The 27,995-nt window shown below is 56.2% G+C and overlaps 1 protein-coding gene across 5 annotated transcripts; it reads left to right on the top strand.

Annotated features, from left to right (window-relative positions):
- Positions 1 to 7: 7 nt before the first annotated feature.
- Positions 8 to 27,961, top strand: NADSYN1 (NAD synthetase 1). Of its 5 annotated transcripts, XM_070360428.1 has the most exons (22): positions 87 to 211; positions 605 to 741; positions 1,230 to 1,290; positions 3,370 to 3,486; positions 7,241 to 7,294; positions 7,715 to 7,804; positions 10,034 to 10,085; positions 12,556 to 12,644; positions 12,809 to 12,926; positions 13,687 to 13,818; positions 18,058 to 18,132; positions 18,986 to 19,110; positions 19,722 to 19,770; positions 20,538 to 20,640; positions 21,084 to 21,252; positions 22,441 to 22,576; positions 23,317 to 23,423; positions 24,019 to 24,150; positions 24,488 to 24,557; positions 24,851 to 24,979; positions 25,648 to 25,824; positions 27,731 to 27,961. In XM_070360428.1, coding segments are annotated over exons 4-22 (1,860 nt in total). In that variant the 5' UTR covers positions 87 to 211; positions 605 to 741; positions 1,230 to 1,290; positions 3,370 to 3,484; the 3' UTR covers positions 27,782 to 27,961. The 5 variants fall into 5 exon arrangements, 4 of the variants coding, with proteins under 4 accessions (XP_005905125.1, XP_070216529.1, XP_070216530.1 ...); XM_005905063.3 differs by lacking the exon at positions 605 to 741 and having other exon boundaries at positions 8 to 211; XR_011462051.1 differs by lacking the exons at positions 605 to 741; positions 24,488 to 24,557; positions 27,731 to 27,961 and having other exon boundaries at positions 8 to 211; positions 25,648 to 25,787.
- The last annotated feature ends 34 nt before the right edge of the window (positions 27,962 to 27,995 follow it).

The following is a 27,995-nucleotide window of genomic DNA, read 5'->3' as shown; positions in this document are numbered from 1 at the left end:
GGTCATGTCCATTGGACTGACGCAGCGGGACAACCCGGAAGGACCCGAGCCGCGGCCACCTCTCTTCCTAGGACAACAAAGCCCCACTATCCGGCCGGCCTTTTTGCCCAGGCGTCTGCAGCCAGGATGGGGCGAAAGGTGACCGTGGCCACCTGTGCGCTCAACCAGTGGGCCCTGGACTTTGAGGGCAATTTGCAAAGGATTTTAAAAAGTGAGTCTAGGGTCGGCGTGGGGTGGACAGGCGAAGGTCAGTTCTGGTCGCCCAGGTTTGCTGTGACGCATACGCAGCCTTGCTCTGGAGAAACTTGCGGCCATGGATATAGGGATCCTGATATAGGGATCCTGAGTGAGGTCGGGGTGCGGGTGGGTTACAGTGCCTGGGGCATGTGGTATGTACCCGTGGTAAGAGAAGTCTGGCCCTGGAGGTGGAGATGAGCAGGCTGGTGAGCCGGTCCTCAGGTACCTTTGGGGTCCGGTGTGGCATTTATAGAGCTGAACCCGGTCCAGAGAGGGAAGTGGAACAGGGTGAGGCCACCAGCTTAGAGACCAGTGTGCTCGTTGTGTGTGTGTGACGGGGTCCGTGAACAGTTATCACCTGCACCAGCTCACCTTTGAGAGTGGAAGTTTGCACCGTTGACCTCTACAGCTGCAGTGGGCTGCCCTGGGCGGTCTGCAGGCTGGCCGTCCTCAGCTGCGTCCTGCAGCAGGGCCACCAACCACAGTATAAACAGGGTGATTCAGGTGAGGGCGTCATATCAGCCGTGTGCCTTGGACCTTCTTCCTTTTATTTTTTTCATTGTCAACCTGCTCTCACCTCGTCAGAGCTCAGAGCAAATCTAGTTGATGAGAGGTCATCTCGGGTGGCCAGAATTGTGTGTCCACTAGGCTGGCCTCTCCTCCCCAGGCTGCTGCATCTGGAAGCTGCTGCTCAAACCCAGAGGCAGATGGTACCTGTCACCGGTGCCTTCAGGTCCTGCCTTCTCCCTGCTCAGGGTCCTCTCTGTCTGACTGTTAATGAACTCCCAGTGTGTGACTCCCCCAGCCCCACCCCTGCTCTCCTTGGTGCAGGCCCCGCCTCTGTCTCATTTCCTGCGGTGTCAGCAGGGGCTGGGAGATGCCCTTTGGCTTTTTATGACACCAGCGGCAGCAGAAGGTTGGATCTGCCTCCTGTGGAGGCTGTAGGTGCTGAAATTGCCTCTCTTTCTTTCTCTCTCTCTCTGTGCATGTAGGTATTGAAATTGCCAAACACAGAGGAGCAAGATACAGGCTTGGACCAGAACTGGAAATCTGGTGAGAGCAGAGCACATAGACACCCCAGGGTGGGCAGGCAGAGGCCTCTATATCAGCTGCCCTCAGCTGAAAGGGCAAGGAAGGAGAGGCCGGGGTTGAGAATTGGACACGCAGGCCCACCTAGGAGACAGAAGCCCCGTGAGTGGGCCTGCTTGATGCCCTTCAACGAGGGCAGGCCAGCCGGCCTGGATGATCCTGGATTCCTACACTGAGTAACACAGGAGCTCGTCGAGAGGCTGACTTTTCCCAGTCCAGGCCGATATCAAAGCTGGCTGGGTTTCTCGCCTTGCACTGGTGTTTGGTCTCACATGTGGCCTAGGAGCTGAGGGAGTGACAACCGCTGAGCAGGAGTTTATCCTTGGAGAGGAAAGGACATTCCAGGTCTGGATCCCACACAGGGCATCTCCCTGACCTCATTTTCATCTAAGAACCAGGCTCTCTTCCTTATCAGAACCAGAGGCCCGGAGGAATGCTCCTCTAGGCATTAAGAATGGCAAAGGTTAGTGTTTGTGGCAGCAAAGTTTGCTTGGCATTTTAACATCACTTCTGCTATGCAATGAGCGCGAAGGACTTTTTGAAGATTTAAAAGTAGTTTACAGGGACTTCCCCGGTGGTCCAGTGGTTAAGAATCTGCCCTCCAAGGCAGGGAATGTGGGTTCGATCCTTGGTTGGGGAACTAAGATCCCACATGCCTCAGGGGAACTAAGATCCCACATGCCTCAGGGCAACTAAGCCTGTGCCACAGCTACTGAGCCCACTTGCTCCAGAGCCTGCAAGCTGCAACGAAAGATCGCACATGCCGCAACTAAGATCCTACACAGTCAAATATATAAATAGATAAATATTAAAAAAATAATAATAATAAAAGTAGTTTACAAATACTCTACATTTCATTACTGGGACCCCCGCACCGAAAAATTACCCTCAACCCAGTCTGCCCATGTCAGGGCCTCACTGAGCATTGTATTAGTGTTTTTCAGGGGCTGTTATACTGTGCTTTCACAAACTGGATGATTTAAAACAGCAGAAATTCATTCTCTCACAGTTCAGGAGGCCTGAAGTCCAAAATCAAGGTGTGGGCAGGATCCTGCTTCCTCCGAGGCTCCAGGGGAGGGTCCTTCCTGCCTCTTCCAGCTCCTGACTCCCCACTCCCATCTCATGAGTGCACCCCTCCAGCCGCCCCTCCCTCTTCTCTGCTGCTTTCCTTCATGTAAGGACGCTTCTTATTGGATTTAGGTCCCACCCGGATAGGCCAGGATCATCTCATCTCCAGATCTTTCACTTACTCACATCTCTAAAGACACTTTTTCCAAATGAGGTCACATCCACAGGTTCTAAGGGCTTCCCAGGTGGCTCATTGGTAAAGAACCTGCCTGCCAGTGCAGGAGACGCAAGTTCAGTCCCTGGATCGGGAGGATCACCTGGAGAAGGAAATTGCAGCCTGTTCCAGTATTCTTGCCTGGAGAATCCCATGCATAGAGGAGCCTGGTGGGCGACAGTCCATGGGGTTGCCAAGAGTTTGACACAACTGAGCATGCACACGCACGCCATAAGTTCTGGAGGTTTCGACATAGACCCGTCTCTTTGGGGGACACCATTCAGCCTGGTGTAAGCTCAAGTAAATCGCAAGGAAGTCATGTAGCCGTGTAAGTGGCACTTGAATGGTTATTCATGGCCCCTTTGCCCGAAGAATGTTCTTCTCTGGATCCAGCTTTGTTTCTTTTGCATCCTTTTCTTGTAGATTAGTGTAATTTGGGCCACGTTGAAGGTTGAAAAGAATCCGAGAGCAGACAGTTTTTGACACGACAGAGAATTTCTTAGTAACTGAGAACTAGGAGGGACAGATGGAGCCCAGTCCATTAATTTCCAATACAGTGCATCTCTTTTCTTCTTTTTTGTAGCAGTGAGTCTAACTCTGGTTGTACAATAGACACTCCTGGGAGGCTTTATAAAGATACTGGTGCCAGAGGCACACCCTCGCGCAGTCACCCTGGCCCGGCCCCAGGCCCCTGCCCCATCCCTACCCCACGCCCACCTGCTGTGTCCCGGGCACTCACTGTTCTGGCCCTCCCTCTGCAGTGGCTACGGCTGTTGGGATCATTATTACGAGTCGGACACCCTCCTGCATTCGCTCCAGGTCCTGGCGGCCCTTTTGGAGTCTCCGGTCACTCAGGATATCATCTGCGACGTGGGGATGTGAGTGCGGCGTGGGCGTGGGAGAAGGGCCCGTTCCAGGGCCTGCTGTGTTGGAAGCCGTCCCTACATCGGGGATGTGGCGTCTGCTCCCTGCCTGGCCCTGCAGGCTGCAAACTCCCCAGGTGAAGGCAGCTTTGGGGAGATTTTTTATGTTTTTCCAAGCACTGCTGTGCACGTGGGAACACGCTTTGCACAGTTGGAGCTCAGGGTCCCCCAGCCTCATGTACAGCATTTTCCTTACTTAGTAGTAAGTTTGGGGATGGTTCCCTGTCACTCTGGGCTTCCCAGGTAGCGCTCGTGGGAGAGGACCACCTGCCAGTGCAGGAGACATAAGAGACATGGGTTCCATCCCTGGGTCGGGAAGATCCCCTGGAGGAGGGCACGGCAACCCATTCCAGTGTTCTTGCCTGGAAAATCCCCATGGACAGAGGAGCCTGTGCGCTACAGTCCATGGGGTCGCAAAGAGTTGGACACGGCTGAGTGACTGACTGAGCACGTGTGCACGCATGTCATTGCACATTGACATGCAAGCCATCTGGTTCCAGAGGGTGTGGACACGTGAGTGTAGGCTCCGCGGGGTAGGTATATACAGTGCAGCTCCATATGGTGCAGTTGCACATGTAGGGCCAAGGCCTACAGGCAGACCTCTGAGAAACCACTGCAGTAAAGCCAAATACAGAAAGAAAGCAAGTCACACCAGTTTGAGGGAGGAGGTTTCCTATATATATAAAAGTTATGTTTACATTTACCGTTCTATCTAAAAATGTGCATACATACCTCACTTTAAAACCTTTATTGCTATAAAACCCTATCCTCTCAGCCTCCAACGAGCTATCATCTTTTTGCTGGTGGAGGGCTTGAAGTATCATGAGAATTATCAAAACGTGACCGAGAGACCGGAAGTGAGCGACAGCTGTTGGGAAATGGCATCAATAGACGTGTTCAGCGCAGGGTTGCCACAGACCTTCAATTTGTAAAAAATACAATGTCTGCGAAGCACAGTAAAGCAAGCTGCAGTAAAATGAGGTCTGCCTGTAGGTCCCTGTGGTGTAGATTCCCCGAGCGCAGGTCCCGTGGGTAGGACTCTGGCCCAGGAGTATCCTACTCCAGAGTGTGTCTGTGACCAGCTTTGTGTAACCAAGCCCACTGACGGGCGTTGTTGCCTCTGTTTGCGTCTCTATTCTGTGTTACGTGGTGTGAATGTAGCCGGGTTTGCTTCTTTTTCCTCAGCCTTGCGTGTATTCTACACTCCCACCTGCTGTGACATCTGTGTAGCAGGATCTCTTTTAAGCAGTGAATAGAGAGATTTTTAGCCCAGTTTGCTCACATTTATTATACTTCTTGATATGTGGGCCATGTTTGCTTCCTATTGTGCTGTTGTGACAGCTTACCACAAACACAAAACACAGAACCACACAACCTTGCTGTCTTGTGGTTCTGGAGGTCACGAGTCTAAATGGGTCAGTGGGGCTGGTTGCTTCTGGAGGCTCTTGGAGGAGAATCGATTTTCCTGTAAAGTCCAGCATCCAGGCTGGCACGCAGTCCTCAGCTCAGGCCGCTCCCTCCATCCTCACAGCCAGAGGTCACATCACTGCAGCCCCTGCCCCCTTTGTCTCATGTCTTCCGAGCGCCCTTCTCCCTCGTATAAGGACCCCTGTGGTTCTGATGAGAGCCCTGGGGAGTCTGGGGTAATCTCTTGTCTCAGGATCTGTAGCTTAATGATGTCAGCAGGGTCCCTTTTGCCACGTGAAGTGACATGTCCTCGGGTCCCGGGAATCAGGACAGGGACATCAGTGGGGGTCTTCACTCAGCCCACCACATGGACGGATTCCTACCACTCTATTAAGTGTTCTGGTCACCGTGTTTTCTTTCTTTCTTGTTTTCCCCTTGTCTTTTTGTTTGTTCTCTTGGCCTATTTTCCTCTTCTGGCCTTGAATTTGTAATCTGACTTTAATTTTTCTACTTTTTTGCCCTTAAAATATTAACAATCATATTTTAAAGTGTTTTTCTGGGATTTTCCTAGTGGCCCAGTGGCTAAGATTCCGCACTCCCAATACAGGGGGGGCCAGGTTTCATTCCTGGTGAGGAAACTAGATCCCTCATACTGAAACTAAGAATTCGCATGACAACCCACTCCAGTATTCCTGCCTGGAGAAGTTCATGGACAGAGAAGCCTGGCGGGCTGCAGTCCTTGGGGTCGCAGTATAAGTGCCACTGAACAAAGTAACGGCTATGCCATGATGCCACTGATTCTCACCATCTAGAAGTGTCTTATTCAAGAGAAAGATGCTGAGTCTCCTCCCGGCTTTCTGTGCCTAGAGGCTTGTTACCCTTAGCACTGCTCACAGGGGGCCAGCTCACAATCAAGAAACCTTAAAAAAACAACATAGAGAAAATCTTAGAGTAAGCAATAACTTTTTTTAACAAAGCTATCATATTTCTTTGTTGTCATGATTTATGAAATAGAACTTTCCTATTTGTTTTTTCGGCATCTGTAACACACTCTTGCTTGTTCTTTTGCCAGCAATTGAAGTGTTTGTGTCTGATTTATTAAGAGTTCTTTACACATGACAGATATCAAGCTGTGCCCATATATGATAAAAATACATTTCCTTGTCTGTTGTTTGCTATTTAATTTTACGTTTTGAGCTTAAAATCTTTCTTGTCATGCTTTTGGTTTGTTTTTGTCTGAGAGGCTTACTCCCGCTGGAAGTCAGATATTCACCAAAGGTTTCTTTTTCGTTTAAAAGGTGTTCACCTCCTGCCCTGAACACGTTTCTGTATGAACGTGAATGCAGTGAGGTTTTGGTTTGGCCCGGGAGGAATGGAAACCGTAACGTGGGAGTGCTGGCTGGCGGCATCCGTGTGCCGAGCCCCGGCCTAGGCAGCCTGCCTGCATCCTGCCCTTTAAAATACTCCGAGAGGAGGAACCGGGGCCGCTCGGCTCAGCCAGTGTGAAGCGGGATGGAGCCCGGCCGCCTGACTCGACAGCCCGCACTGCTTACGGTGCTGTCATCTCGCACCCCGGCCCTCTTTTCTCTTGTCCCTGGGCCTGGGCCTTATTGTTTTTTATTTCATGATCAATCCTTAAGGCCCTCCTCCTCGGGTGCCTGATGCCTTCTGCCCTGAGCTCCTGCACTCTCGCCCCGAGCTGGACTCTGCCATCCCCGCCTGGTGCTGCCCCAGCCGGAGGCCAGCAGAGTACCCTGGCCTCCGGAGCACTGGCCCCTCCGCTGCAGAGGAGGAAGGTTCCAGGTGATCAGGGAGGGTGTTTGTCCTGAGGGGTCCAGACAGAGAGGCGAGCAGATCTATCCAGCGCCCTCCACCCCCTGACCCTGCCCTGGCTCCCCGGGCCGGTCCCCCTGCCCTGCCTTCTTGGTGGGGGAGCTCAGTCAGGAGAGATGCTGTGGCAGAGAACTGGGGACATGCAGGGGTAAGTCCCTGAGGCCAGCAGGGGATGGACAGGTGACATGGCAGCAGGGATGTGAGCAGAGGGAGGGAGGCGGCCACTCAATGGTCTGAGAACCTTCTGGAAGGAGAGGACAAGCCCTGAGTGGGAGGGACTTTTGCTGGATTTAGAAGACTCTGCCATTTAGAGTCTGTGCCGTGGCAGAAACACTCGGGTTTGTTGTTCACTTTTATTTGAGAAACCACAGAGGAGCCTTCTGATTCCCATAGAGGACCCGGAGAAACTTCATGTTAAAGCAGACGTGGGGCTCTGCTCTTTGCAGACGTGCGTGCCCTCTCTCCGCAGGCCCGTGATGCACCGAAATGTCCGCTATAACTGCAGGGTGATATTCCTCAACAGGTGGGTGACCGCTGGGAGCAGCACGACCCCCTTTTCCCCCAGGCTCGGGGCTTGGTCCCCAGGGGCCGTGGCTTCTTCTGGAACTACCTTCATGGCGGTGGGGTACCAGGCAGGCAGGTGTCTTGGGTGGCCCTGCTTCTCCTGGGCTCTGTCACCACTGACACCTTCAGACATCAGGTACAGGGACGATGGGTGGAGTTTGGGGACACACAGCTCTGTGGTCAGAAGGTCAGTCCTGGGAGGGCGACCTTGTAATAAGGTCTGCCTCGCAGACCCTGGGCATCAGTTGCCGGCAAGTGCCCACCCTCCAGGTCTTAGCTGCTCTGTCCCCATCGACGGTCAGGGTGGACGGGCTGGTGGCTGCTCCATGTCACGTGGGGCGTGTTCGTCTCAGGAGCGGCCTTGTTCCCTTGTCTGTAGGAAGATCCTGCTCATCAGACCCAAGATGGCCTTGGCGAATGAGGGCAACTACCGAGAGCTGCGCTGGTTCACGCCGTGGTCCCGGAGCCGGTGAGTCACTGCCCGCGCCGTGGGCCAGGAGCCCAGATGGTGGCCGCTCCTAGGATGCGTGGGGGAGACACACAGATTCGGGCCAGCGTCCCTGCCCACACGGGGCCTGTCGTCTAGTGACGGCTGCCTGATGCTGCTGATTAATTTGTAGCTAGTTTATCAGACACCACATAAAATCTCAGTCATCAGTCACCCGTCATCCGTCTTTCTACACGTGATCCTACAGATCAGGTTTCTCTACTCCAGGCCTGTTGCCTTGAGGCCGGCTCGGTCTTGTTGTGGGGGCGTCCTGTGCGTGGAAGAGCGTGCAGTAGCATCCCTGGCCTCCGCTGGCGGATACATCTGCATCCCTGTCAGTCTACAACGTCCCCAGACGTTGCCAGGCGTCCCCTGGGACAGAATCGTCCTGTTCTTCTTACAGTTAGCGCTGTTTTTTTCCACTGTCGCTGCTGTTGCCGACGGAATCTTTAACGTGATTTTTAAACGTTTTATTGACATGTAGTTGATTTACAGCGTTGTGTTAATTTCTTCTGAGCAGCAAAATGATTCAGTTATACGTCTAGATACATTCTTTTTCAAACATTGTGTGTATTTATCCTTGGGTCTTTGTTGCTATGTGGTCTCTTCTCTATTTGTGGCGAGCAGGGGCTACTCTCGAGTTGCGACGTGGGTGGGCTTCTCTCTGTGCCGGCTTCTCCTGCTGCAGAGCGTGGGTTCTGGGGCACACGGCCTCAGTGGTTGCAGCACATGGGCTCCAGAGCACAGGCTCCGTGGTTGTGGAGCACGGGCTTAGCTGCTCCACAGCATGTGTGATCTTCCGGATCAGGGATCAAACCCGTGTCTTCTGCATTGGCAGACAGATTCTTTACCACTGAGGCACCAGGGGGGCCCCGTATACATTCTTCTTCATGTGTGAATTGAAGGGGGAGGTGACGACGAAGGGAGAAACCTTGGGCAGCTGTCCCTTGAAAACGGACTGTGATACAGCAACATCACCGTGAACAAACCTACCAACGGTGAACTGAGTGCTCATCGTGGGATGCCAAGGCAGCTCAGGGCTCACAGGGCGTCTGCAGTGTCTGCTCCCTTCACTAGTGAGCGCGAGACGGCATCATCCCCTCAATGTCTCTGCTTTTGAATTTTAGTTAAGGGATTTCCCTGGTGGCCCAGTGGTTAAGATTGCATCTCCCAGTGCAGGGGACGTGGGTTCTATCCTTAGTTGGGGACCTAAGATCCCACATACCTCAGGGCTGAAAAATCAAACCATAAAACAGAAGCCATATTGTAACAAATTAAGTAAAGACTTTAAAAATGGTCCACATTAAAAAGAAACTTTATCAAAAAATTTACTGGAATAAAAGTCACTGAAATCTCCCAGGAGGTTCTTGTGAATTCTGAGAAAGCAAAAAGAAATCCAGTTAATTCAGTGTCTTCATGGTACATCTGGTAACAGCCCACTTGAGGTCAGCTTTGGAAACCATCTAGTATTCGAATTCTGCCTTTTAGGGTAGACCTTGGAGTGGCTTGGGCTTCCCTGGGGGCTCAGACGGTAAAGAATCCACCTGCCAATGCAGGAGACCTGGGTTCGATCCCTGGGTTGGGAAGATCCCCTGGAGAAGGGAATGGCAATCCACTCCAGTATTCATGCCTGGAGAATTCCATGGACACAGGAGCCTGGTGGGCTACAGTCCATGGAGTTGCAAAAAGTTGGACAGGGCTGAGCGACTAACACTTTCACTTTCTGGGATGGCTTGTACAGAAGTTGTGTATTAAACTCTCTGGCCATCTTTCACAATTCGGAACGTGACTGATTGCTTCAGTGATGATACAGGCTTGTCTCTGCATGCTGGCTTCATGCAGTGCGATCTTTCTGGTTGAAGAACTTTGATCAGAAATTCCAGCCGCATTTCTCTGTGGGGAAATGCGTCTCCTTCTTGGACAGTTCCCCTGACGTGCCTCTCAGAGGGCATAATGAAAGCGTGGGGCAAGCAGGGCCAGGGAGGGAGCCCCCGCGTGCCTCGGTGTTCCATGTCCCGGAAGCCGCGTGCAGTCGTCTTGCCCTTCCCTTTTTGACTTAAAGTGGTTGCAACAGCGAGTGTCAAAACTCGACAGCTCCTTTGCCAGCTCACAGGCTCCGCACTCTCAGTCTGAGCTTTACTCCGCCTCTGGATGCCATTTTGCGTTTTCCCTGAGATGGTCCTATAAGGTCTGTGGTGGTTTCCTTTCTAGGCAAACAGAGGAGTATTTTCTCCCCCGGATGTTACAGGACCTGACGAAGCAGGTGAGTCTTGGGGAAGAAAACTCGTCTGTCAGACTGTTCCTCTGGAGTGGGCCGTGGGGGCAGGACCCTTGGGGACAGAGTCACGGCATCACTGTGTCCCATGTAAGGAAAACACAGCCGGGGGGTGATTTCTGTCACAAGCGGGGAGGGGCCCAGGAGCATGGGGCAGTGGGCGCCTCCTTGTCCCTACATGATGTCCCTCCTCTCTTCCGGCTCACACCGTGGGATGGGCTCGGAGGAGCTTGGGAGGGGGCTTCCTGCACCACCCTGGCCAGCTGTTCCCTGCTGGGCTGGGGCTCCAGCCGCGGGGCTGCCCAAGAAGCCGAGTTTGGGGGATTTCTGATTGTAAAACTCATGGAAGACTTTACTTGGCTCCTGTTTATTCTGTGAAAACTCAGCATCAGAAATCTGTCTTGTCTTGTCTTTGGTACCTGGCTGTCCAGGTGTGAAGAGCTTTGACCTTGCAGCCTTATCCAGGGGGTCCTTGTCCATCCCTTCATCCTGGAACCTGCTGGAACCCTGTGCTATCTACTTCCAGTGGGGGCTTGGGAGCCAGGGGCTCACAGGGAATGTTTTGAGGGGCCCCTGGTATCTCTGGCTCCTACCTGAGTTTCCATTCTGGTTGCCAGGTGCATTAACTTGTTCAGGCTTCCATAACCAATTCCGCAGCCTAGGGATTCAGACAGCAGACTTTCATTCTCTCCAGGCCTAGAGGCTGGAATCCCAGACCCTGGTGTGGGCAGGACTGGTCCTCCTGAGGCCGCTCTCCTGGGCGTGTGGACGGCCATCTCCTCCCCGTGTCCCCACAGGGTCGTCCCTGTGAGTGTCTGTGTCCTGACCTCTTCTTACAAGGACCCCAGTCCTGTGGGATTAGGTCCCAGCCTGATGCCCTCATTTTACTTAATCACCTCTTTGAAGACCTCATCTCCAAACACAGTCATGTCTAAGATGCTGGCGGTCAGGGCTTCAGGATATGAACTCCGGGGACACGGTGTCCCCAGCCCTCTTGGGTCGCTGCCACCCGCGTGGCAGTCTGGGTGGGTGCGGCTGAGACTGGGGGAGGGGACTGTCGGTCAGGTCTGCTCATCTCCCAAGTGGCCTGGAGGCTTTTCTGACCTTGAGTTGCAGCAACGAGAACAATGTAAAGTCACGGTGATCCAGAACACGTGTGTGTGTGAAACAGTCATTTCAGCAGCAATCCTCCTGCCACGACACTCATTCCGTTTCACTCTTCTAGGACCCTTTCACATCCTAAACATCCCACCAGGTGACCCCCTAAGCCCACGTGGGATCATCTGCAGGTGGAAGGGTGCTGTTTGCTGTCTTTGGTTGGGAACAAGTTGCGGGAATTGGCCTGGGCACACATGGACTAAAATCCACGGCCATTTTCAAGAGGCAGAGCAAAGCCAGCCCTGTGACAGCTGTAGCCTGGACAGTGCAGGTCGGGGGCCCATCCCTGGGTGCCATCCTGGATGTTTTGTTTGTTGCCCTGAGCCCTGGTCTTGTCCCAGGAGGATGGGGTCAAGATTCTAGCCCTGCCCCCCGTGGTCAGGGTTTCAAGGGCAGGGGATGTGGTGGTCCGTGGACAAACGGCCCAGGGTCCAGGGTGAGCCCTGTGTTCATGAGCCGAGGCCTCAGAACAGAAAAAGGCGGGCTTCCCCCGGCTCCTGCCCTTGGAGATGGAAGGAGTTGAGCTCACACACACAGTCATCAGGGAATCTGAACAAGATCCCAGGCCTCCAGGGTTGAGTTCTCTTGAGCGAGTGAAATAGGAGCACAGCTGAAACTTGGTCCCCGAGAGACGTGGCCAAGGTGGGTTCCATGCCCGCATGACCCTCTCAGCACACGTTCAACCCGGAGACACCTCAGACCCGAGCAGCGCCCTCAGGGGGCAGCTCCATCTCCACTCACCCCCCTCCCAGCAGCCCCACCCCTCAAGGGGCCATGAATGAGGCTCTTGGAGAAACAGGAGCCTGCATCCTGCCCCAGCCCTGCCGCGCGGGAGCTGGGTGACCTGTCAGCTGGAGGGAACTTTGTCAGGCTCAGTTGGGTCGTTTCTGGCGTGGGCACGGGACCACCGGAGCACAGACGATGTCGGGAGAGCATCCGGGAGCCGACATGGTGGATGCTGGCGGCCCACTGGGCCCCAGAAGCTTCAGGAGCTGAGTCACAGCTGGTTACAGCCACAGTCAAGGTCATGGCAGCTCAGAGCTGGGTTCTTGGGCGGGTGAAGGGTGTGGCCGGGGCTCTTCGGTCCACAGGGGAGACACCCGCTGGCCCTGGGCTGGGACTGCTCCCGGCGGGGGTTGGGGCGGGGGGGAGTAGTGGGGGAAGTGGGTATTCGTTAGGGCTTGAAACAAAATGGCAGCCTTCCTGCGAGTCCCACGTGTGGCCTCTGGAGTCCTGGCTCAGCACGTGGCCCAGACAGGACAGCCAGGGGGCCTCACGAGCTCTGGTTACCGCCCCCCAGGAAACTGTGCCCTTTGGGGATGCCGTCCTTTCCACATGGGACACCTGTATCGGGAGTGAGGTCTGTGAGGAGCTCTGGACACCCCACAGGTCAGCCCTGCCCCCTGATCCCCATCCTTGCGGGGCCTGGGGGGCTGGGGGTTTGCAGCCATCTTGCGTCTCAGCCCAGGGCAGGGAAGACACCCCAGGAGCTGCGGGGCTGGGTGGGCGGGCTGGGGACACGAGTCTCTTCTCTTCGACCCCTCTGCCCGCAGCCCACACGTGGACATGGGCCTGGACGGCGTGGAGATCTTCACCAATGCCTCGGGTAGCCATCACGTGCTGCGCAAAGCCCACGCCCGGGTGGACCTGGTGACCATGGCTACCACCAAGGTAGGCGGCGGCGGGGACGCTGGCGTGTGTCTGTCTCATGCATGTGGGACCTGGCACCCAGCGCAGGGCAAGGCCTGAGCATGAGGCTGCTCGGCGCTCCTCCTGGGTCCGGCCATGGCCGACTAGCCCCTGTGGCTCCCTCTCCCAGGCCCCACGTCCATGACCTCATTTAATGGCGGGAAGCACCCTGTGAGGCGGACACTGTTGCCACCTCCGCTCTCTGGAGCAGGGCACCCAGCATGTGACTGTCAAGTGGCCCCTGGCCTCACACCCCAGCCGTGCAGCTCTGGGGCTCTCAGCCGTCACAGTGGTCTCGGGACAAGTGACCGGGAATCAGGACCCCGTTGCACCACAGCCAGGCACGGGGAATGCCCACGAGTCTGCCGCTCTTGTGGGCAGCATGACCCCAGGGGCCGTGTCTGCTCTTTCCGGGGGCAGAATCTCAGTTTCCTAATCCAGGGAGTTGTCTTCTCCAAAGTTCCGTCTCTCCTCCCTTCTGGGGCAGGTGGCAGCGCCTGCCTTGGAGGGTTGTTGGGGGTGAGAGTAGACGCTCTGTGTGACGCCTGCTGCCTCACGAGGGCGTCATAGCTGCGGGACCTTCCCTGGAGGCGTGTGTTTTATTGGCTGGAGCTGGGGCACTGACTATTAGTACAGCAGAGTTGCAGGGCTGGAGGCCTAAAGCTTCTCATGTTTGGGCCAGCAGAGGGTGTAGGTAGGTGATGGATCAGAGCTGACCACTGCTGTCCACTGTGTTTTCCAGAATGGCGGGATCTACTTGCTGGCCAATCAGAAGGGCTGTGATGGGGACCGGCTGTACTACGACGGCTGTGCTCTCATAGCCATGAACGGCAGCATCTTTGCCCAGGGGTCCCAGTTCTCTCTGGATGATGTGGTACGAGCCGGCCCGAGCAATGGCGGGAGGGTCTCTCATTCAGAGCCTGTGTTCTCTGCTCTCCCCGTAACCCGGGACTGGATGTGCCCTCCCTGGGAGGGATGCTTCTGGTTTTGATTGCTTCCTCTTCACCTCCTTGGTGGGGTGAGGGTTTCCTACCCCGAGGTTATGGGGACACCCCCACACAGCGCACCAGATGGATGGATTCACGGTGGGGTATCAGCCCTGCATGCCCTGGAGGTCCCCGCGAGGCTGCAGGAGCTGAAGGAGAGGCCCGGAGCTGCGGAAGGAGGGGGCTTGGTAGTGACCAAAGGGTGGGTGGCCCCTGGCTCCAGGGAAAATGGGATGGGCTTGTGGGAAGAATCCCATGGCTCGGGGGGAGCTGGAGCTGGTCCCAGGAATAAGCAGACACTGCACGTCCTCCAGCAATAAGGGGGTCATTTGGGAGGAGCAGAGCAGGGAAGAGCCTTGCAGGTGGGCCCTTGGAGGGTTTTCCCCAGAGGTCAAGGCAACACAAGCTGGAATCAAGATTGCCGGGAGAAATATCAATAACCTCAGACACGCAGATGACACCACCCTTATGGCAGCAAACAAAGAGGAACTAAGGAGCCTGTGGATGGAAGTGAAAGAGGAGAGTGAAAAGGTTGGCTTAAAACTCAATATTCAGAAAACTAAGATCATGGTATCCGGTCCCATCACTTCATGACAAATAGAAGGGGCAGAAATGGAAACAGTGAGAGAATTTATTTTGGGGGCTTCAAAATCACTGCAGATGGTGAGTGAAGCCATGAAATTAAAAGATGCTTGCTTCTTGGAAGAAAAGCTATGACCAACCTAGACAGCTTATTAAAAAGCAGAGACATCGCTTTGCCAACAAAGTTCCACCTAGTCAAAGCTATGGTTTTTCCTGTGGTCATGTATGAATGTGAGAGTTGGACTATAAAGAAAGTTGAGGGCCGAGGAATGATGCTTTCTAACTGTAGTGTTGGAGAAGACTCTTGAGAGTCCCTGGACTGCAAAGAGATCCAACCAGTCCATCCTAAAGGAAATCAGTCCTGAATATTCATTGGAAGGACTGATACTGAAGCTGAAGCTCCAATCCTTTGGCCACCTGATGCAAAGAGCCAACTCATTGGAAAAGACCCTGATGCTGGGAGGGATTGAAGGCAGGTAGAGAAGGGGATGACAGAGGATGAGATGGTTGGATGGCATCACTGACTCAATGAACATGAGTTTGAGCAAGCTCCGGGAGATGGTGAAGGACAGGAAGGCCTGGTGTGCTGCAGTCCACGGGGTCACAAAGAGTCAGACACGACTGAGCGGCTGAATAGCAACAACACGGCAACACATGCTAGCTGTGGGCCCTGCCTCCCCCGACTGCCCCGCGTTCCGGAAGCAGGACTGGAGACCTACCCCGCCCTCCTCGGTGGGGAGGCCCCATTCTGGGGGCTCCTCTGGTCTCACTGAACTGATGACGAGCCCGGGGGATGGGGGACACATCCCCCCATGGGATCATGACTTCACTGGGGCCACAAGTATGAAAACCACAGCCGTCTGCTTCTAAAGACACATATTAACATGGGTGTAGAGCCTTCCCATGTGATTGGATGTTAGTTTCCTTCACAGAGAGAATAAGACAAGATGAAAAGGTCCTTGTAAAGAATTGTGTCCCCTTCATGGATCACAGCCTTGTCATGGTGGAGGGGCTTCCATAACTCAATGAAGCTATGAACCATGCCATGCAGGGCCACCCAAGACAGATGGGTCATAGTGAGAGCTGGACCATAAGGAAGGCTGAGTGCCAAAGAATTGATGCTTTCAAATTGTGGTGCTGGAGAAGATTCTTGAGAGTCCCTTGGACAGCAAGGAGATTAAACCAGTCAATCCTAAAGGAAATCAACCCTGAGTATTCGTTGGAAAGACTGAAGCTGAAGCTGAAGCTATTTTGGCCACCTGATGTGAAGAGCCAACTCATTGGAAAAGACCCTGACGCTGGGAAAGATTGAGGGCAGGAGGAGAAGGGGACGACAGAAGATGATATGGTTAGATAGCATCACCGACACAATGGACCTGAGTTTGAGCAAATTCCGGGAGATGGTGAAGGACATGGAAGCCTGGCGTGCTGCAGTCCATGGGATCGCAAAGAGTCGGACACAACTTGGTGACTGAACAACAACAAAGAGAACTGTGTGGCTCTCGAAAGTTTTTTAAGCCTCCAATAAAGAAAATGACTGTTATTGCCCCCAAATGGGAATCGACTCCAAATCTGCAAACGAAACACAAAGTAACTTTCGGTTCTGCCAGAAAGAGCCGCTGTGACTGGGCTCAGGCGGCCAGTACAGGCTTCTCACGGTATCTCTCATCTTGTCTTTTCGGGGTTTTTGGAAACAAGTGTTGGAAATGCTTGTTCACAGAAGCAGGTAGTAGCAGGAGAAAAAAAGGGTTTCCGGGGCTTTCTCTGCCAGAGCAAGACAAGCGGGTGTCTCTGAATAAGAATTTCTCCGGAGCCCTCTGATGCGATGTCTGTGACTTCACCGTTTCACGTACCTGTGCAGTCTCACCGAGGTTGTCAGCAAAGAGGTGGTTATGAAATCAAACTTCGGTTTCAGAATGGACTGAGGAAAGGAACCTTGGAACGAATTCATGGTATTTCTTGCTCAGAGCGAAGCCCAGGGTTTGGCAGTGTGCAGCTGGAAGAAGCCACCTCCCTGCAGACGGTCCCCAGACCATGGGGACCCTGATCCTGCCTTCCCGGTGGGAATGAACATGGTCCCCAGACCTTGCCTTCCAGGTGGCGGGGTCCCAGAGGCCTCCCGCTGTTCAGCAGTAACCTTGATTAAGACAGAAGGCCTCTGGAGGCGAAGATGAAGTCCATGCAGACGGCCAGTGCTCGTCTGCTCTGGACATGCCTCAGTGCAGGCCCGCTTGGCCGGGACTCTCGGCCAGACGTCCCGGCCGCAGGCACCTGGTGCCGGGAGACTGGAGTGAGTTTCGGGGACCACCTGCACCTGGATGAGCAGGTGTGCAGGTGGCTGCAGGTTCCAGGCCCCCCAGGAGCCCCCATTTCAGCAAGCACCCGGGTGATTGTTTGCCACGCCATAACCTGGGCGCCGTTGCCCCACACCCCCCCGGGGGGCCCTTGAGCCAGAGTTCTCTGATTTGACTGTTCCTGATGGAGGTGGCATCACTGCCTTGGGGTGGGGGCAGTGCCCTTCAGTTCTGCCACCTCTTTGGTCTGTGGACCTTCTCGAGGGCACATGCTTCTCATGGCCTCGATCCCGCCTTTGTGTGAAGCTAACCTACTTCCAGGAAAAGTGGACTGGGGCCTTCCTCTCAGGAAGGACTCACTCCTCTGGGGTCTTTCCAATTTCTGTGGCTTTGTCAGGAGCAGCCTGGTGGTTTCGCTGACCAGTACTTGGGAAATGACAGAAGAATGAGTGGAGTGGGAGTTCTTTGTTCTCTGTCTCCTCACAGACGTTTCTATCTTGGGTTAGGCTCGGTGTTGGCATAGACGGCTGCCCATGGCCGGCAGCAGGAGCAGACGCCCGGCCACACCGGGTCCCCGTCAGAGGTAGTTCCTGCTGTCCCGCACCTGCACGTATGAGACGATAGCCTAGTGGTATGATCTGCTTAGGATTCTTTTCATAAAGAAAGGAGTCGTATCTCTGAATTAAAACTTTTCTATTTTCTGCTATTGGTTGCACGTGGCAGAACCTCCATCTCATCTGGACTCAAAGGCAAATGAAGCGTCGTGTCCTAGAACACATGCAGCACATCTGGGCTGTGACCTTTGTGTGATGACTGCCGGGGCTCTGGCTGCATCCCTTTTTCACTCTCCAGCTGGGCCTTCCTCTGTGTAGGCGTCAGTGTCAGTTGCCTCATGGTCACAGGACGGCTGCAGCAGCTCCAGCCATCCCATCTTCATACAACCACATTCAAAGGCAGAAAGAGGGCCCTTGCTCTCCCTGTGTCTTTTTAAGAAGCTTGCTCAAAAGCTCCCAGCAGACATTTGTTGTGTCTTATCAGCAAGTGTGTCAATTCAGTAGACGTTCTGGTGGCAATGACAAGAGGGAAGGGCTTTGGGTGGGCCGCACCATGGGTGCTCCCCTCTCCCCAGGCCCCTAGTCCCTGCCTTAGAAGGCGGGACTCATTGCATATAATGTGGCATACTTATGAAAACAGGTGCGTGAGGGAAAAAAATAGGAAATCATGATTTTTCTTGGAAACTCCCTTCTCTAGGAAGTGCTCACTGCCACGTTGGATTTGGAGGACATCAGAAGCTACAGGGCGGAGATTTCATCTCGAAACCTGGCAGTAAGCGATTATAAACACACCCATAGGATGCTCATCAAAGACAGAGACATTTTTTTTAACAATAGCTTCCTTGAAATGTCATTCCCATAGCCTATAATTCACTGATCTCAGCACGAGATGCGGTGGTCTTTACTGTGTCTGTGGAGTTGAGCAGCATCACCACCATCAGTGTCCGAATGTTCTTTTCACCTGAAGAAACCTGCACCCATGAGTTGTCAGTCACTCCCCGTCCACCTCCCCCAGGGCCCCTGGCAACCACGGTCTGTGCTGACCCTATGGATTGGCCAATTCTGGACGTTTCGTATAAATGGGATCGTATAATATGTGGCCTTTTGCAACTGCCTTCTTTCCCTGAGGATAGTGTTTTGGTTCATCGTGCTGAGGCGTGAGTTAGTTCTTCATCCCTCTGTATGGCTGAGTAATAGCCCACTGCCCGGGTACGCCACACGCTGTGCGTCCATTCGCCTGCCGGCGGACATTTGGACCATTTCTGCTCTGGCCGTGAGGGTCGGTGCTGCTGTGGCATGTGCCAGGCGTCTGTGTGGACATGCTTGTGTGTCTTCTGTTATCTACCTGGGACTGCCCTGGTCCTGTGGTGATGCTCTGTTTAATTGTGGGAGGTCCTGCCAGACCGTCCTCAGTCACTGCTCCGTCTTGCATCCCCCCAGCGCTGTGTGAGGGCTCCACTTCCCCACATCCCACCAGCGTGTGCTACATCCATCTGTGTCCTGGCCATCCTGGTGGCTGTGAAGGGTCCCTGAGCTGTGTAGGGATTCTGAACTGTGTAGCATCCCCCCTACAGTCATCCCAGGGGCCTGTTTGGGTTCAGGCCCTCAGGGAGTGTCCTTCCCAGGCCAGCAGGGTGAGCCCCTACCCCCGCGTGAAGGTGGATTTCGCCCTCTCCTGCCATGAAGACCTGCTGGAGCCCGTGTCTGAGCCCATCGAGTGGAAATACCACAGTCCCGCCGAGGAGATCAGGTGGGGCTGTTGGTGTGCAGGGGAGGGGGTAGAGAAGGGTCTGCAGATGGTAAAGAATCCATCTGCAATGCGGGAGACGGGGGTCGGGAAGATCCCCTGGAGAAGGGCATGGCAACCCACGCCTTCTTGCCTGGAGAATCTCATGGACAGAGGAGCCTGGTGGGCTACAGTCCACGGGGTTGCAAAGAGTCGGACAGAACTGAGCGACCGACACACTGTCCTTCCCAGGACACTCCCTCCGTCCCCTGCTGCACCGCCAAGTGGCCACTTGGGGGCCTTGCACCCTGGTCTCCAGGGCCTGCAGTCGACACTGTAACTAGAGCGCGGGCCCCACGCCCAGCCCTGCCCGCCTTGCCCTGGGCCCTCGGGCACGGAGACACCGTGCTTGCTTTTCTGTGTCTCCATTTCCCCCACGGGACCAACGAGAGCACCTACCTCCTGGGGCTGCTCTGAGGCTTCAGAAGCATTCATTCCCTCGAAAGGCTGAAAGCAGCCAGGGGCAGCGTGCTGGCGCCGCTCACCGGCCCTGCATCCACCTGGGCACCTGCCCCCAGGTGAGCTGCGAACCAGGGCAGCGGCTCGCCAACCTCATGCTTCCCACCATTCCCCAGCCTGGGACCCGCGTGCTGGCTCTGGGACTTCTTAAGACGCAGCCGACAGGTAAGACATGGCGGGGGATCTGGCCAGCCAGCCCTCTTTAATCCTTCTACGGTGGGTTTGCGTTTGACTTTGTGGCATGCCGGTGACTTTTTTTTTTAAGTTTTATTTATTTAATTTGGTTTTTGACTGAGGTGGGTCTTTGTTGCTGCACTCGGGCTTTCTTTAGTTGCCATGAGCGGGGGCTACTCTACGGCTGAGAGCACGGGCTTCGCACTGCGGCGGCTTCTCTTGTTGTGGAGCCGCGCTCGAGGCACACAGGCCGCGGTCATAGCGGCTCCTGGGCGCTTGAGTGTGAGCTCAGTAGTTGGGGCACACGGCTTAGTTGCTCTGCGGCCGGTGGATCCGCCCAGGGATCGAACCAGGGTCCCTTGCATTGCATGACAGATTCTTAACTACTGGGTCACCCGGGAAGTCCTGACAGGTGTTTCTTAATGCAAACATGTCCTGACTCTGCCTCAGTCAGGAGCCTCGGCTACCCTGGCCAAGGTCGCCCTGAGGTTTGGCTCCGTCTTTGGGGTCCTGTCTGATGACCCCGAGTTACAAGACTTCCTGCCTAGTAGTGTGATTGCGCGCGTCTGTAAGTCACGGTGGAGACTCAGCCTTGGGCCCTCCACGGTGGTGCTCCCTTCACCTTGTGGAATGTGCATGGCTCCCTTCTCCTCCCCTGGGCGACAGCACTTCGTGGGCGCTCGTTTTTGCTGCGGGAGCCGGGCTCACTGCTGGGCGTGAGGCTCCGCTCACGCCGCCATCCGGTTGGCCTGTTCCAGGCAGGGTTCTTCCTTCCCCTGAGCGGCGGGGTGGACAGCGCGGCCACCGCCTGCCTGGTCTACTCCATGTGCCACCAGGTCTGCGAGGCTGTGAAGCGTGGAAGTAGGTGACGCCTGGGGCCCGAGTAGGTTCCAGGGGGGCTCAACCTGCGGGAGGAGCAGAGGGGCCAACCCAGCATTGTGGTGGGGGCATGCTGAGATGTCCCAGCATCACCCCAAGCCCTGGGGCCTGGGCACAGCAAGGCCGCTGAAGTCCCTCCCAGGGCCTCAGGCCCTCGTGGCCCAGTCCGTCAAGCCCACAGGGTACCTGCTGCTGCTGCTGTGTGTCAGCAGCCTGACCAGGATGAAAGAACAGGGCCCTGGGGTCAGGCCAGCCCAGGTTCACACCCTGCCACCATGAGGGGTGACGTCGGCCATTCCCAAAGCGTCCAGAGCTGAGAAACGGGCACTGTGGTGCCATCCGGCGAGACTGCCGGGCGGTAGAGAGGGACCGGGTGGTGCAGGCGCCTGGCACACAGCACGTGCCCTCTGTCCCGCGGGTTTCAGATCTGGAGGTGCTGGCTGATGTCCGAACCATCGTGAGCCAGCCCAGCTACACCCCCCAGGACCCCCGGGAGCTCTGCGGCCGCGTCCTGACCACCTGCTACATGGCCAGCGAGAACTCCTCCCAGGAGACCTGCGACAGGGCCCGAGAGCTGGCCCAGCAGATTGGAAGGTAGCTGGTCCCTGGTGTCGGGCCCGGCCGGCTGGCGGGGACCACGGGAAGCTCCCCCAGAGACCCCATTTGTGGGTCACTGAGCACCCCAGAGGCGAGGTGTTCACTCAACTGCTGATGATGTGGCTTCCCATCAGCTTTACCCCAGATCTTCTCCGTGTCTGAGATCGCCCCTCCCCCTAAGTCCTTCCCAGGAGCGGGCTGATGCACTCCAGGTGGGAGCACAGAGCCCCTCACCGCTCCAGGAGTGCAGCCACCCGTCCTCCTCTGCCTCCCTCGGGGGCCACTGTACCAGACGCAGGCGGGGGGTGCGTCTTTCTGTTCAGGGAGACTTGGTTCCGTTCAGAACGTTCCATCTGTTCTGCCTCCAAAGAAAAAATAAGGAGCTGCCCATCCTGTAAGCAGAGCTCAGCTAAAAGCTACCCCCACCCCGCAATCCTGCTCCCAGGGAGATGCCCAGAGGGATTGAAAGCAAAGAAATGAGCAAGTATTCACACATTCGTGTCCACGCAGCATAGTCACAGCTCACATGGCATCAGCAGTTGAGTAGAGAAATGATGTGGTCTGTTCGCACACAGGGGTGCTTCTCAGCCTTGAAAAGGAAGGAAGCGCTGACACAGGCTACCGCCTGCATGAACCCGAAAGCCTTAAGTTCAGTGAAAGAAGCCAGACACCAAAGGACAGTTACTGTGTGATTCCGTTTCTACGAAATGTCCAGAATAGGCCAATCTTAGGGCTTTCCTGGTGGCTCAGTGGTGATGAACCTGCCTGCCAGTGCGGGAGACGAAAGGGATGCAGGTTCGATCCCTGGGTTGGGAAGATCCCCTGGAGTAGGACATGGCAACCCACTCCAGTATTTTTGCCTGGAAAATTCCATGGACAGAGGAGCCTGTCCAGGCTACGGTCCATGGGGTCACAAAGAGTCAGACACGACGGAGCGCGCATGCACACACACACACACAGAAAGGGTGTCCGTGGTCGCCAGGGGCTGGAAGAGGAGGGGGTTGGGGAGGGACTGCTCGCGGGCACAGGGTCTCCTTCTGGGCTGATGGAAGGCTCTGGAGCTGGAGGTGGTGGTGGCGCATAGTGAATGTCCTCAACGCCGCTGGACGGGGCCCTCGAAGACGGCGAGCTCCGTGCCCCATGGGTTTGTTTCACTGTCTGCACGCCCGCCCGTTCGCCTTCCAGCCACCACATCGGTCTCCACATCGACCCAGCGGTCAAGGCCCTCGTGGGCCTCTTCAGCCTGGTGACGGGTGCGAGCCCTCGGTTTGCGGTTCACGGAGGGAGCGACCGGGAGAACCTGGCTCTGCAGAACGTCCAGGTGCGCATCTCGTCCGCACGCAGGGACCGCAGGAAACCCAGGGGCGGCTGGCGGGGGGTCCACAAGCAGCCCGCCTCTTAGAGATGCGGAGCGTGCAGCCTCGTGGACGAAGATGGGGCTCTGCGTGTGTGTGTGTGTGAGATGTGCGGAGGGGTACGAGGGTGAGAGTGTGCACAGGTGTGTGCACAGGAATAGGTTAGTGTGCAAGAGTAAGGGAGTGGGGCATCTGAGTGTGCGTGTGTGGGGGTGCAAGCACGTGACACTGTGTGTGTGAGTGTGCATCGGCGTGAGAGTCTGTGAGCATGAGGTGTGAGTGTGTCCGAGTGTGTGAGTCTTCTGCATCTTCAGGGATCGGCTACAGGGGAGCTGGACCTTGGGTGGTCCGTGCAGGGAAAGAGGGGGCGTGAGCTGCTTCTGCTGGGGTCTACCCTGTCTCCATCCCCTTCCTGGGGTTGTTGGTGGCCTTCCCCAGGGGTGCAGGGACTGGCCGGAGCAGCCGAGGTCTCTCCCGCTGGCCTTGCAGCCCAGTCTCTCCACTGCCGAGCTCTCATCTCAGGCCCTGGTCCCTCCCTGCTGAGTGCAGGAGCCCCTCAGGGGAGGGACCATGGGCCCCGGGACTCTCTGGCCGCTAGAAGCTCCTGCATCACTTAAGCATTCCCGCTGTCTGAGGTGTGGGGAGGTGGTGTTAGCGCACGTCCCCCCAGCCCCGGCCGGCATGGTGACACCCTCCTGTGGGCCAGGCGCGGGTGAGGATGGTCATCGCCTACCTCTTCGCTCAGCTGAGCCTCTGGTCTCGCGGTGCCCCCGGCGGGCTTCTCGTGCTCGGATCCGCCAATGTGGACGAGAGGTGTGTGCGGCCCCTAGCCTGGAGGAGACCCCGCTCCACCCGAGGCCACTCCTGCGGGTCTGTGCCCCCTCACTCTGCTGCTGCTCTGGGTGCACCTTTGGGAGCAGTCAAGGACTGGAAGAGGCACAGGGGTCAGATGAAAATGGCCATCTCTCCTGGCCTGGAAATCCTGACCCTTGGTCAGATGAAAATGGCCATCTCTCCTGGCCTGGAAATCCTGACCCTTGCCCACAGACCGGACCCCGTTCGTACCATCAGCCGTCCGTTTAACGGGACACGGAGTGACCTTACACCCACCTCGGGCTTGGTTGAAGGAGCACCACTCGGGGCTGGCACTGGTCATCCCCCAAACTGTGTCCCCTCCAGCTTGCTGGATACCCCTCCTTGGCCATCCGCAGCACCTGCCCCTTCCCCAGTCTGCCCCAGCACATCAGACTCCTCTGAGACCCTCGAGTCTGCCAAGCTCTGGCTCCAGGGTCCCGGAAGAAGGCGTGTCCCGGCACCCAGGGGCAGGATGGCCAGGCCCCCAGGTTCTCGGAATCTGCAACTCCCAGGTCTGCTGCCTCGAAACCACCTGTCCTTTCTCTGGCCGCAGCCTCCTTGGCTACCTGACCAAGTACGACTGCTCCAGCGCTGACATCAACCCCATCGGCGGGATCAGCAAGACAGACCTGAGAGCCTTCGTCCAGCTCTGCGTGGAGCGCTTCCAGCTTCCTGCCCTGCAGAGGTGCGTGTGCCCGCGAGGCCATGGCTGTGCCCCTGGGGCGCCGGGTACGCGTCTTCTCAGCACAGCCCCGGCCACTCTGCCCCCTTTCAGCCACCTTCCGTAGCACCCATTGCCTGATGGAAGCGGTCGGGCCTCCAAGGGCACTCGGGCCCCGAGACCAGGTACCCGCTTCCTTCCCATCACTGCCACCCTGGCTGTGGCCAGATCCGGCGGCCACTGCCGCCCTCTGCCCCTCAAGAGGCTGGAAAGTCGGCGCCTCCCCGTCTCCGCACTTGCGTGATGTCTGTCGCGCTAACACCCAGCTGTTGTAACCGACCTCCGTGTGCCCTGACCGCAGCATCCTGGCAGCGCCGGCCACAGCTGAGCTGGAACCCCTGGCCCACGGACGGGTGTCCCAGACCGATGAGGTAGCCGTGCTGGCTTTGTCACTGCGCTTCCCCCGCCACCTCCGCGCTCCGGGGCTCCTGCGTGCCCTCCTGTCTGCCCCCGAGCAACCGTGCTCCATCACTGGGGCCCCGGCTGGGAGTCCAGGGCTTAGCGTCACCGTTGCTGACCTCTGATGTTCAATTCGGGTCTCTCGAGGTTGGGGCCGGGAGGAGGCGGGGGCGGGGAGTTTGGTTCCGTCTCCAGCAGAGGTTTCAGGCTGTCCCCCCAGCGCTGACCTGCTGTCACTCATGAGGCGCATCTCTTTCGTCCCCAGGAAGACATGGGGATGACATATGCGGAGCTGTCCGTCTACGGGAGGCTCCGGAAGGTCGCCAAGACGGGCCCCTACAGCATGTTCTGCAAACTCCTCGACATGTGGAGGGATACCTGCTCGCCCCGACAGGTGAGGCGCCCGGCGTCTGCGGGGAGCCAGTGGGTGAGGCGCACCTGATGTCCTCGGGGAGTTGGCAGGCAAGGCGCCCGGCGCCCGAGGGAGCTGGCAGACGAGGTCACCCTGCGGGTGGGTTTGGCTCTGGAGCAGGTGGCCACTGTGTGACTTTAGGGGGAGAGCACTCCGGAAGGAACCACAGCCCCGTTCTCAGCCCTCCCCGGCTCTGGCTGAGCTTATCTGAGTGGGGCTGGGCCCCCTCACAACACGCAAGCTCCTCCCCTCTTTGCGGGGCAGAGGACGAACTCCGAGGTCAGAATATGGCTTCTTTTCCCCTAGTTGTCAGGCGCATTAGGGCTGAAGCCCATAGACAGGGTGGTCCCTGCAGAACCATCTGGAAGCTTCACGAAATAGGAATACATCTTCCTGGGACCCCTGCCCAGGTCTCCTGATGCAGTTTCCAGGATGCTGGAGGCAGGAACCCCCATCCTTACAGCTCCAGTTCGCTGCTCTAGCCCAGGCAGCAGCATCGGTCCATCCTGGCTTTGAGGAAGTCCCAAGGCAGTGCTCTGCGGCTGCTGAGGGGAGGCTGTTAACTGGCCTGTGCGATGCTGCTGAGAACGCCAGTGTGGGGGCTTCCCAGCTTTGCTAACACCAGGCCCTGTGCACCCCTCGCCTCCCAGGTGGCTGACAAAGTGAAGTGCTTTTTCTCCAAGTATTCCATGAACAGACACAAGATGACCACGCTGACCCCCGCATACCACGCCGAGAGCTACAGCCCGGACGACAACAGGTTCGACCTGCGGCCATTTCTGTACAACACCCGCTGGCCCTGGCAGTTCCGCTGCATCGAAAACCAGGTGAGCCGGGGGGAATGTTTTCTCTCCCTCTTAAACATCTGTCGAGGGAATACCAGCTCGTCTCCTCCACCTGCTCGTCTCCACGGAGGACTGAAAAGCTTTTTAACGTTCAGTCACTCCGTCGTGTCCGACTCTTTGTGACCCCAAGGACTGCAGCACGCCAGGCTTCCCTGTACATGGTTAATGTATATGGTGGCATTTTTTTTTTATTGTCCTGCTTTCTGCCAAGCGTCCAGGATGTTTCAGGTCCATCAGAGCTTGGCATGTGCTGTTTTGGGCTGTACTGAGGATGCTAAAATTAGCAGCTCCGTCCCACGGTCAGTGTGAGCCCAACTACTGTGATTTCTAGACTGCTGGGGCGTCCAACTGGCTTTGCGTTGTCTGAACCGTCTGTTTTTCCTTATTGATTGATAGTAGGATAAAGGAAGCAGAAACAAAACCGATTTAACAGGCAAGTCTAGACCCTTCCCTTTTCTGTGATGGAGGCAAGTTCGAGGCAGCCCCTCCCCAGTGAAGGCGATGGGGGGAGAAAGACGGTTGATGAGTGAACACGGCATCCGTGAAAGTGATACATGGTGATACTGTTGCCAAGTCCAAGCTCGTCCTGCTTGATGCATGACAGTAAATGGAGAGATGAGTTGCTGAGACAAGGAATAGCGACTTTATTGGGAAAGCCAGTAGACCAAGAAGGTGGGGGACTCATGTCCTAAAGAACCATCTTGCCTGAGTTAGAATCCAGGCTCCTTTTATACTAAGAGGGGAGGGAGCAAAGTCAAACACTTGCTGGTTCCCATGGGCTTGTGGGGGGGACGGCTCGTTTCCTCCTCCCTGGTTCCCATGGGCTTGTGGGGGGGACGGCTCGTTTCCTCCTCCCTGGTTCCCATGGGCTTGTGGGGGGGACGGCTCGTTTCCTCCTCCCTTGCAGTCACTCACAGGTGGGTCTGGTCAGTGTTTCCTGTGAACTAAACACAGGCATTTCAGCTTGGTGCTCCTTACCTGGGAGGCAGGGTTCCCAGAGATGACCCTTACGTATAATGGGCAACATCTCTTTAGGGCAGTGGTCCCCAACCTTTTCAGCATCAGGGACCAGTTTCACGAAAGACAGTTTTCCCAGGGATGGGGGGTAGGGGAGATGGTTCAGGTGGTAACGTGAGTGATGGGGGGCAGACGAAGCTTCACTTGCTTGTCCACCCACCGCTCAGCTCCTGCTGTGCAGCCTGGTTCCCAACAGGCTGTGGACTGGTGCCCGTCTATGGCCCGGGAGTTGGGGACCCCTGCTTTAGTGATAAATTGTAATAAATCCCAAAGGTTCTTTCCTCTTACAATAAGAGCCGCGTTGAGCTGGAGGACCGCAGGGTGGGGGCAGAAGGGAGCATCCATGAGGAGGTGATGGGAGCCAAGCGACCCTGCGTAGCCGCGACCCTCCTCCAGGGGGCGTCAGGCCATGTCCAGAGACGTTATCCCGCCCGGGGTGAGGTCTGTACCCCCACATTTAGCAGACAGAGTCCAGAGATGCGGCTGAGCACCCCACAGTGCCGTGGACGCCCCCTCCCCACAAAGAACTAGTGAGGGGCGGGACTTGGCTCCGGCCAAGAAGCGCTCAGGCATGGGGTTCAGAGACCGCAGCTGGAAGATCCCACATGTAGGAAAACACAGCTCGGTGAAGATGGCCTTGCTGTGACCTTCTAGCCCAGCAGTGACCCCTGTCCCCACCCCCGGCCGGCACAGGTCCTTCCAGACTCGGGATCTCCGCCCCACCCCACCCTAGGTCTCCTTGCCCTGCAGGTGCAGTTTGCAGACCTGCGTTTTCGATCCTGTGACTGTGACGCTCTTTCGGGTAGATCGGTGCGTTTCAACAGCGTGGCTGTTCGGGCCCTCGTGGTGACCACCGCGTCTCCTCTTCTAGGTCCTCCAGCTGGAGGGGAGACAGCGGCAGGAGCTAGACGGCGTGGACTGAGGCTGGGCCCTGTGCGGAGGGCTCCCCGCCTGCCAGCGACCAAGAGCGGGAGTGGAGCCCCATCTGACGTATTTCAAGGAGAGGGAACCATACAGTCTAGTTCCATTTTTAAAAAGGCTGAAGGGAAGAGGATGCGATTTTATTTGAATTTTTAATTGAAATACATACTGTGGATTTACAGTGTTGTGTTAATTACTGCTGGACAGCAAAGTGA

Source organism: Bos mutus, chromosome 22 (genome assembly GCF_027580195.1).
Source record: "Bos mutus isolate GX-2022 chromosome 22, NWIPB_WYAK_1.1, whole genome shotgun sequence".
Classification (NCBI taxonomy): Eukaryota; Metazoa; Chordata; class Mammalia; order Artiodactyla; family Bovidae; genus Bos; species Bos mutus.
This window is presented reverse-complemented; position numbering and strand designations above follow the sequence as displayed.